The 10,158-nt window shown below is 40.6% G+C and overlaps 1 protein-coding gene across 1 annotated transcript; it reads left to right on the top strand.

The window, feature by feature from the left end:
• Positions 1 to 7,445: 7,445 nt before the first annotated feature.
• LOC310991882 (protein mono-ADP-ribosyltransferase PARP15-like) lies at positions 7,446 to 9,873 on the top strand (the record flags this gene model as incomplete). The annotated part of the gene is made up of 3 exons (XM_083979813.1): positions 7,446 to 7,595; positions 7,808 to 7,982; positions 9,550 to 9,873. The coding sequence occupies 3 exons, from the start codon at positions 7,446 to 7,448 to the stop codon at positions 9,834 to 9,836; spliced, it is 612 nt and encodes a 203-aa protein (XP_083835939.1). The 3' UTR covers positions 9,837 to 9,873.
• Positions 9,874 to 10,158: the final 285 nt, after the last annotated feature.

Raw genomic sequence — 10,158 nt, 5'->3', positions numbered from 1 at the left:
ACTATTTGCTAATTCTGCACAGCATTCAGCTGCTGTCAGCAGTCACACCATTTCCATTCTTGGAAATGCCTTTTCTAGTTTATGTGTTAAAAATCACAATTTTTTCTGGGGGAGTGCCCCCAGAGCCCCCTACAGTGCTATATAAAGATGGCAAATCAATTAAAGCCCAGCTGAGTTGGTACTAGTGGAGAAGCTCCATATATATAAATTATATAATATAATTTACATGAATTACACTACCCCCCCCCCCCTTTTTTTAATAAGGTGAAAAAAATTGACCATCCCCCCTGAATTTTTTTTTACAACTCGACTACTGGTCCTAGTCTCAAAATGGGTCCACAAAAGCAAACGTAATGACTCACTGCGGAAAGCTTGCCAGGCCTATAGTTACGGTTGCTAACGTAGGATTGGACAATAGCCGTTTGTGGGAGGAGTTGGCGAAGGGTCAATTGATCCTCCACTAAAAAGGCGCACCAGAGCCAGTCTATTGACGAGCCTTGCCACTCTCCATTAGCCCCATTGTAACGAACTTGGTTGCAGTTCCACCAGAATTCCACTAGGAGTGCTCGCGGGCGAGTGCAGAATGAATGGGGCCCTATGGAGCTAGAAGGCTAAATTTGTCCCTTTCACCTGGTAATAGTCAAAAAATCGCAAATATTGTTGTATTTTCTGCAAGATCAATATGGATTATAGGTTAAAAGTGAAATTGTTGAGAGGTTTTGTCCTTTCAATTTCCTACAGGTTGGGCTATTGTTGCCCATAAAACGCTAGCATTCTGCTAATGAATGCTGATTGGTCAGTGACGGACTTGCGACTATTTACGACCAGAGATCCCACCTGATGACACAATAGGTGAGTCATTCTATAATTAGGGGTACATGTCATGTCCTTAGGCTTTGGTCATCAACTATAAATTCTTTGCTAAAAGTTTATTTAATGTAATTACTAATTTTATGTCAGGGCACATTTCCCTTTCATTTGATATGAAAATCCAACAGATCCCATCATTTATTTTTTGTTAAAAATGCATATTCTGTGCTGAAATAGCTGTTTTTGGGATGTCCAATTTGCTAAGTACAAAGTTTTGCTCTTCAGGAGAACACAAAAAAATAATAATTTGTGTACAATTTTTACAAATAGTTATTCAAAATCAGTGAAAAAACACGAGAAATGTGTTTTTAAAAGTATTTTTTGCTTTAATGTACACTAAATAATTCATTTTGAGAGTGTCCGAGAACTCATGTCAACCGTGTTACCAATTGACCCCTTCCCCAATAACCAAGCAATGGTTCACTCCAAAGTCCAAAGTTCAACATCATGTGATGCCACTTTTCTTTTTGGAGGGAAACTTGAAGATACTATGGTAAATTTCTACTCCTCCTCTTCAATATTTTCTCAATATTAGGGTGTGCGCATAGAGCGGGTTAATTGACCGTCAACTGTGTTACCAACATATTCTTTTGAACTTTCTTTAGTTGCTATATTGACAAATATGTAGGGAAAGTGTATAAAAACATGAGTTAATTAAGGTCATGTGGTGATGGATCAGAAGCCTGCAGTTAGCACAAGGCCCCAAAAATGGCTGAAATGTCAACCTGTGTTACCTGTCAACCGTGTTACCCACAGTTGAAAGGGAGTAACACAGTTGACATTGTTGGGTGTTTCAACTGTACACTGCTGTCAACCGTGTTACTTTGTCAACTGTGTTACGTGTGGTTTTTTTGTCATAAATGTTTTAAATACTCTGATAAACTGTAACAAAGACGATTGGGGCTCTCTCTGGATAAGGGGATATTACATAAATATGGTGAATATTTCTGAATTCAGTGTTTTCAGTGGATTCAGTGGATTTATGTGGAAAAAAGATCCATCCTTCATGGTAATATCTCACAGAATTGACATGATAACGCTCAAAATTCATAAAATCCAATTAGTTAAACAAACAACCTCAAAACCCTTGGTGAGTGGACCTGAAAGCTTTCAAGAAAATGTGTTATCAAATCTGTAGCACTTCACACATGCTTTCTATGACCAAACATTTGTCCGTAACACGGTTGACAAAATAATGTATCCAATAATTATTTTCACAAATATATTTAAATAGACATTAAAGATTAAGCTTGGCAAATTATGAATTAAGCACATTAAGGGGGTATACTATGGAGACATCAAGTTTATTTTTCAAAAAAGAATACAGATTTTTCTGGTTTTGGATATGCTGAAATGTACCCCTAATTATGGAATGACTCAGCTGTAAAACGGGGGAAAAGCTGTTTAATTTCCTTCTGTAACGCTGTTATTATGCACTTTATTAACTTTTAATATTTTTTCAAGCGAGAAAGTAACTGTTTAGTCTCCCAATGTGCGGTCAGTTTATCCAAATGACGGCTGTTTAGAAGTCTGCTCCGATGTTTTCGGAGAAGTGAAGCTGCACCTGTGGATCAATGACCGGGACATCACAGCGGCAGCAGCCGGTCTGCTGACGTGCTCGGTCGGCGTACCTCTGTCGTCGATCCCGGCGGAGAAAACGGTCGCTAATTAACTTACCCGTAGGTTTTTAGAGGTTTACCACCGGCTGGTTAAATTCTTTGGTAGCACTACATAATACAGCCCGCGACTTACAGCGTACCTACCGCTCTCTTGCCGCGTAGGTTGCCGCTTATTTCACGTAAGTACTGAGTAACTGCAGCTCACTTTCCCCCGTTTCCCCCGTGCATTTACAGTATAACTAGGCTGCGTCTTAGCGCGTAATTTACATCCTGCTTCACACCAACTTCCACAGAAGTACAGGGTAACTCTCGCTGTTTTACAGTTTAACTAGGCTGCGTCTTGGCACGTAACTCCTGTCATACTTTACACCAAATTACACAGTAACTCTCGCTCACTCCGCCACTAATTACCCCGCATTTTACAGTATAACTAGGTTGTGTCTTAGAGCGTAACTCCCGTACAACGTGCTACTTTGCCTGGACTTACAGTGTAACTCCTGCCAGGTAGGGGAGAGCATCCTCAATTGTAACGTTTTTCACTTTTCACTCTACTACACAGAGATCGTTTTACCTACATATTTCATATTTTCAGGCAAAGTACCAATACATGTCTGCTATCAAAAACATCAACTTAAAGTTTTTCAATTAATAAAAGAGGTCTTGAGTAATATAACTGAAAGCGGACTGTGTCCGATGTTACAACTGAAGCGCTGGTGCGTCTTGATTGTAACAGCAGGTTTGATAATTGTAACACTGCTAAAAAGTAGCATTAAACTCATCGTTTTCAGGTCAAATCAATTATATTTAATTCAGGGAACTGCTTAACGTTTCTTTAACACTAAGAATGTCCTATAAAAATATTGTATATTATTAAAACTTACCGAAAGTACATGTTGGAGCGTTTGTGTGAATTCATTGATAGGAGAATGCATGCGAACACGTATGCTGCATTCGATTGCACTCGGAACTCTTTTTTTTTCAGAAGCAGCGTTGCTCTTTCTCTTTCTCACTCCCTCCCTCTCCCTCAAATAGCTAATATCCTCCCCCAGCAGTACTTTTTGATTTTCGAAAGACATCCAAACAAACATCACCACTGTGGCCGCCATGTTTTCCAGGTTGTGCAATGAAACACATTTACCTCAGATGTCGTAATTTCCAACGAGTGCAATTGAACGCAGCATTAAGAGTCCCATTCTTATGGTGCGTTCCAGGCAAGGGGGCAGTTGTCGGTCTGAGAAGTGAAGCTCACTTCCGCGTTCAAAAAACTGCAATCCCCTCGAATTCCTCTGGGGGCTGGTGTCAGAAGGGAGCATTCTCCATAGACCCCCATGTTAAAATCGCCGACTTTACATCCTCAGTAAACATGTTAAAAGCCTGGTGTCAGAACGTTTTTTTGTCTCAATCGATAGTTTCTACCCCCGCACACACTCTGAGGGGGGTGAATTTTTTTTTAACTCTACAGTTTTACTGTTATTAGGTTAAAATTCTGGCCAATTAGGGCGCGGAAACGTTGAGTGACAGGTCCGAGCAGCTCCGTAGACAGCTGCTTCGAGGCCAGTGGGCGGGATCTCGGCCGGCCAATCCAACATGGCGCTGTTCAGGCCGCCATATTTGAGTCACAAAAACGACTCCCCAAAACCAATGGGTGACGTCACGGACGCTACGTCCATTCTTTTTACAGTCTATGGTTCCAGGCAACCCGTAACTCGTGTTTTTCCGACCTGTTCCTATGGTTACCCGTTAGAATGTACAGTCAAACTCGTAACTTCCCACCTGTGAACTCGTACTAGATCGATCTACTCCCAGTTCCCAGTTCGTAACTCGTAACTTGGACGCTACAAACTCGTAACTGGTGACTTGAAGTCGTGACTTACGGGTTAAAAAGCCTGCCTGGAACGCACCATTAGCCTAAACCTGCACTGACCCCTGTTGGGTCAAATATGTAGCAACACCTCAAATCAATTCTTTTTTTTAGAGTCTATGCAAAAGAAAATCAGTCGGTTTGCACAAGTTTTATTGCAACAATAAGATAGGCCTACACCTCAGTGCATTAGAACATTATGTGCAGATCAGCCCTTTTCCTCTCCCGTTGGGGGGACATTGTGTAAAACAAACAAAAAACAACCAAAGAGCAAAATTATTCGAGCTGTGTTTGCAAATGTCTGCCGTTGTCATAATTGTAACATACGTTACAAATGAGCCGCTCGGAGCACCGTCCATTTGGCGTTGTTTACAGAACACACCTACCAATAATGTGTTAAAACGATGCAAACTAGTGACTAACATAACATTAAAGAAAAAATCTGTAGTCAAAAACTAATGTGGGAGTGAATTTTTCTTATTTTGCGAAAATCCAGCTTCTCCGACGATATCTCACTGCAGCATGGAGGAAAACACTTGCACTTTGCCAGGCATGTGTATTACGGTCCTCGTCACATCCTGACGTAATCGGCCAATCAAGAGAAAACGTGAACGTTACAACCGTGACGCGTTACAATTGAGGCGGCTCTCCCCATTAGAAATTAAATAGTCTACTGTACAATATGAGCACAGTTGCAATCCATGTTTTCCAAAAGTGTCAGCAGCGACATTTCACCTCTATTTCAGAGATTTATTATTCATTATTTAATTGTATGGTTTGGAATAGGTGAGAAATGGGTATAGAGTGTGGACATTTTCCAATACAGTAACAGGCTGGCTGGTAGTAAACTTACCTCTCTAAAATGGACATCTATGAAAGTCTAGTTCTGTCATCCAAGGGCAAAACACAAACTATACAGTAATATATCCACAATAATGAGTCATTCAGAGAGTTAGAAAATATTTTATTATTTATTAACCAGAAAACACATGACACATCCACATCCATGATCATTCATAAACTTTAAGTACAGTAAGTACTGTAAGTGAGCACTGTTACCCCTCCTTAGTCTGCACCTACACTGTACTTGTCTTAGAGTTACCCAGTAACTAGAGGGTAACGGGCTGTATTATAAAGTATTCTTTGTTATTCCCTCCTTAGTGTGCAAATACACTGTAATTGTCCTGCAACTACAATGTCGTTGTCCCGGAGTTACCCAGTACCTACAAGCTAGCGGGCTGTATTATAAAGTATTCTTTGTTATTTCCCTCCTTAGTGTGCAAATACACTGTAATTGTCCTGCAACTACACTCTAGTTGTCTTGGAGTTACCCAGTACCTTCTACTACAGCTGTAACTACTGTCTAAGTAGAATCAGTAAGTTAGAACACAGTTTGTTTCACGAGATAACATCATCTGAAAGTACAGTAATACTAAGACAAAACTAACTGAAGTGTCCTCGACCCTGACATCATAAAATAACAGATTTCTACTGGCTTTTGTTATTTACATTAAAGTTCAGTTTTGTTCCTTCTGTTATAAACTGTTTCATTTAGTTTTGATCCATCTGTCTGGTCCTTCTAGGTCTAAAATAGTCAGTCAAGTCAGTTTCATTTGACAAAATGTACTTTCTAAGTTAGAAGAGTCAAGTTGAAAAGATCGTTGTGATACTACTATCACACCCGAGTGTGAGGATGGGCTCCTCCATAAAAGGTGATCTTGATCTTGATCCAGCTCCTTGGGTTAAGGCAGAGATCAGGGTCATGGGTGGCATATGCCATCTCCCTCGTCAGGCACCATTTTCATGGCATCTCAAAAACCTCACCTGTGTAGAAACATAATTATATATTGTATCATCAACTTCATCACATAAATGCATCACTGTAAAACAAAGTGAGAAAATTAATAACTTTGAACGGTACAGTTTTTCTCATCATGGAATACTTAAAGCAGAAGTAAGTGATATATTTGTGTTAATATAAGTCTTAAAGGGATAGTTCAACATTTTGGCAAATTGGCCCATTGCCATAATCGCTATAGTCATAGCAGTAGGTTCGTTACCTTTAATTGTAGGTGTAAGCTATTTTCAGTATGGCGGAGCGCAGCAGCAGGCTGCTCAGAGCTACGCTATGGAGGCTAATGGAATTTCTTGGTTTCCCTCATTAAACTCATCAAATACAACATCCCAAAACTCCACAGCGCTTTTGTAGACAAGTTGTGAGCTGCACAACCACCACGCTATGAGATAATGACGGAACGATACGAAACGGAGCCGTTTTCGAGGTAAATTCATGCAAAACCGCTGATGCGCGTTGCGTTCAGGGACAGTTTTTCAGCAAGCAGTCTCCGTATTTACCCTGTATTTACCTCGAACACCGTGAATGTGGCGACGTAGGGACGAGGACTGTTATGGTGCGATCAAGGAAACTCGTAGACTCGTGTTTTTCCGTCCAGTGAAGTTGTATCAGTTTAATCTGGTACGAGTTCACGGGTCGGAAGTTACGAGTGGCCGTTATAGCGTTATAACGGCCACTCGTAACTTCTGACCCGTGAACTCGTACCAGATCGAACTGGTATGACTTCACGGTCGGAAAAATACGAGTTTCCTTGAACGCACCATAACAGTCCTCGTCCCTACGTCGCCACATTCACGGTGTTCCTTGGCTGCACACACAGCCCTGCATGCCGTTCTCTCTCCTCATTGGATAAAAACTGTAGGATACGATAAATGTTTTCTCTTCGGCTCAGAGCAGAGCAGAGGGACTGACAGACCCGTGTTTCAGTCCAAACACTCTATGTAAGTGATTGCTGTTGGAAGATATAACTATTTAAGACTTATATTAACACAAATATATCACTTACTTCTGCTTTAAATAGTGAGTCTCCACACCAGATAGTTGGACCAGTCCCTGCCGCGTACATGAACTGATGAAGCCTCTTGGATGAGAGGTGAAACGTCTTCCTAGACAAATAACTAAGTCCAGTTGCTTTCGATTTAACCTCCTTTGATAAACAATTAGATGAACATTTTCCCATGGAAATATTAGTATATCTGTATGTTCCCTTTTCCTACCTCAAACAAACGTTCCTGTTGTGATGTTTGCAGATGACGCTGCCCTGCCTGGAAACTGGGACGCCATGCAAGGCGACATTGTGAAGCTGTTTACTCTCACAGCAAGATCTAAAGAATACAATGATGTGGAGAAGGAAATCACAAAGACGGGTCTTACTCCAAACATCATCAGTGTATGGCCACTATTCTTATTGGTTTAACTATAATACAGCAGCACTGGTATCTGGGATATTTTGGTTTTTGGTCATTGGGTAATAGCCTACTATGAAAACAGGATTCGACCTAACTAAGACTATCTAGTCGTAACACAAAGTAGAAAACACATGAAGTCAACAGAGTGAAAATAATTTACAGAACAAATAACATGTTGTAACTTTGTTGGCAGATTGAACGAGTCCAAAACGTGACACTGCGGCAGAGTTACCAGCTCATGAAGAAACAGCTGGAAGTGAAGAACGGCCACACCAACAATGAAAAGCTGCTCTTTCATGGCACCGCTTCCACCTCCATTGATCTCATCAACAAACAGGGCTTCAACCGCAGCTACGCAGGAGTATACGGTAACAGTTACAACCTGCATTGTACTCAGTTAATGGGACCTCACCTTGAGAGTCCGGTATGTCCTAGTAAAATATTGTGTCCACTAACGCATGAAAACATAGGGAGGCCGCTAGACATGATGTGATAGGCAGAGAGTCTATAGAGTGCCGAAGCGGAAGCAGGAAGTAACGGCCCCATGGGACCTCAATTTGAAAAAAGGCTCCATAGAAATGAACGAGACTGCAAGATTTATTTCGTGATCCGTTTGAATTGTGCCATGACAAAAAAAATATGTCCTCTACCTGTTTAAAACATCACGTTTCATCCCGAGAAATCAGCAGTTTGTTGTAAACCTATTCTAAAATAAAATTCCGAAGAATCTGTAAGCAGAAAGACTACAAGTTGCGTAGGTGACGTCACCAAATGCCGCCCTTTCCTGTGTCAGTTGGTGACGTATTTTTTGTGGGACATCAGATCTGTAGTCCTAGAGCGTCGTCACACAAAATACATTCTTCTGTTGCCGTTTTACGATAAACTGCTGATTTCTCGGCATGAAACGTGATGTTTTAAACAGGTAGAGGACATATTTTTTTCTCATGGCACAATTCAAACGGATCACGAAATAAATCTTGGAGTCTCGTTCATTTCTATGGAGCCTTTTTTCGAATTGAGGTCCCATGGGGGCCGTTACTTCCTGCTTCCGCTTCGGCACTCTATAGGGAGAACGTTTTATGTTTGAATGTGTGGCGCCAGATATACAAGAGATCTGCAGATATCTATAGAGTTTATGACTCATTCTTTGTTATCCACCAAAAGAAGACAGCATGGACAGAGGACAAGGCTAGTGGAGGAGAAACAAAAAAATGGATTATTGAAAAAACAAACAAATACAGGAACTCACATAAAAGCATGAATATAGAAATCCTCAGGACCAACAGGGGAGGAACACAGATAACCCAACAAAGGGCAATGGGGAAGAAACCAAGGTTAAATAAATGAGGAAAGGAGACAGAAGTGGTGTTATCAAACACGGGTGAGACACATGAGGTGATCACAGGAGGGAAAACACAGGAAAACAAGACATGGAATTTCAAAATAAAACAGGACATTAACAGGGAACAGGAGACAAATCATGGCAGAGGGAACATCATGTGATGGATTACCAGAGCAGAAATCCTCAACATTTTTGTCTTTTTTGATTTCTGGGACTATTAAGGAAGAAAAATTTCGTTTGGATTTTGGATGTAGGATTAATTTCAGAGACTGGATCAAAGGAAAAATGGCTCTTCTTTTTTTCTTTTTCTTTTTTTGAACAGACTTATGAAATGAGGAATAGTAAATTGTGTTTGTGATGTTTGGGTTATGGCTTATGAAAACTGGAAACACTACTGTTGAGGAATACCATGGTTTGAGTTATTTTTGTTGAGTAAGTCAGGATGGAGAAATATTTGAAAAGAGTTGATTTGGTTGGTATTGAAATCTTAAATTAGTATTTGAATAATTTCAGTTAAATTTCAGTTAAAATGTGAGGTTCATTCAATTTGTTACACTTGGTTTATTGTTTAATGTGTTTATTTTTTGCTGCAGCTTCAGTGTATGGTAGAGGTACCTACTTTGCCGTGAACCCTGCCCACTCAGCACAAGGCAGCTATGCCCAGCCGGACGCCATGGGGCACAAGCGCATGTACCTCGCCAGAGTCTTGGTTGGTGACTACACCATTGGGAATACTCGAATGATCACCCCACCTGCGAAAGGCTCTGGGAATGCTGCAGATCTGTATGATAGTGTTGCAGATAATACTAACAATCCAAACATGTTTGTAGTCTTCAATGACATACAGGCTTACCCAGAATACCTTATCACATTTACATAAACTACCATGATCACACTGTGCTGTAATAAAAATGAGATTTAAATAAAATAAAAAATTCCAAGAGCTTTAACACTTGTTAAACTTTTTTTAGGTGCTGTATGCAAATTGTTGCTGTTGCTACATAGCCAGTATTAGCATTAGCAGTGGTGGAAGTCAAAGCCAGTGGAGCACAAGATGACAATTTCATCAGGCACCAAGCAGGGGAATCATTATCTGCTCGCATCCAGCGCAGGATTGGATGTTGGCAGCCCAGTGGTAGTAGAAAATGTTGGGTAGTACATGAATGTTCTATAGTAGCTACTGATCCCTTAGTTTTATTGAC

The sequence above is a fragment of the Trachurus trachurus genome (genome assembly GCF_905171665.1).
Source record: "Trachurus trachurus genome assembly, chromosome: 9".
Classification (NCBI taxonomy): domain Eukaryota; kingdom Metazoa; phylum Chordata; class Actinopteri; order Carangiformes; family Carangidae; genus Trachurus; species Trachurus trachurus.
This window is presented reverse-complemented; position numbering and strand designations above follow the sequence as displayed.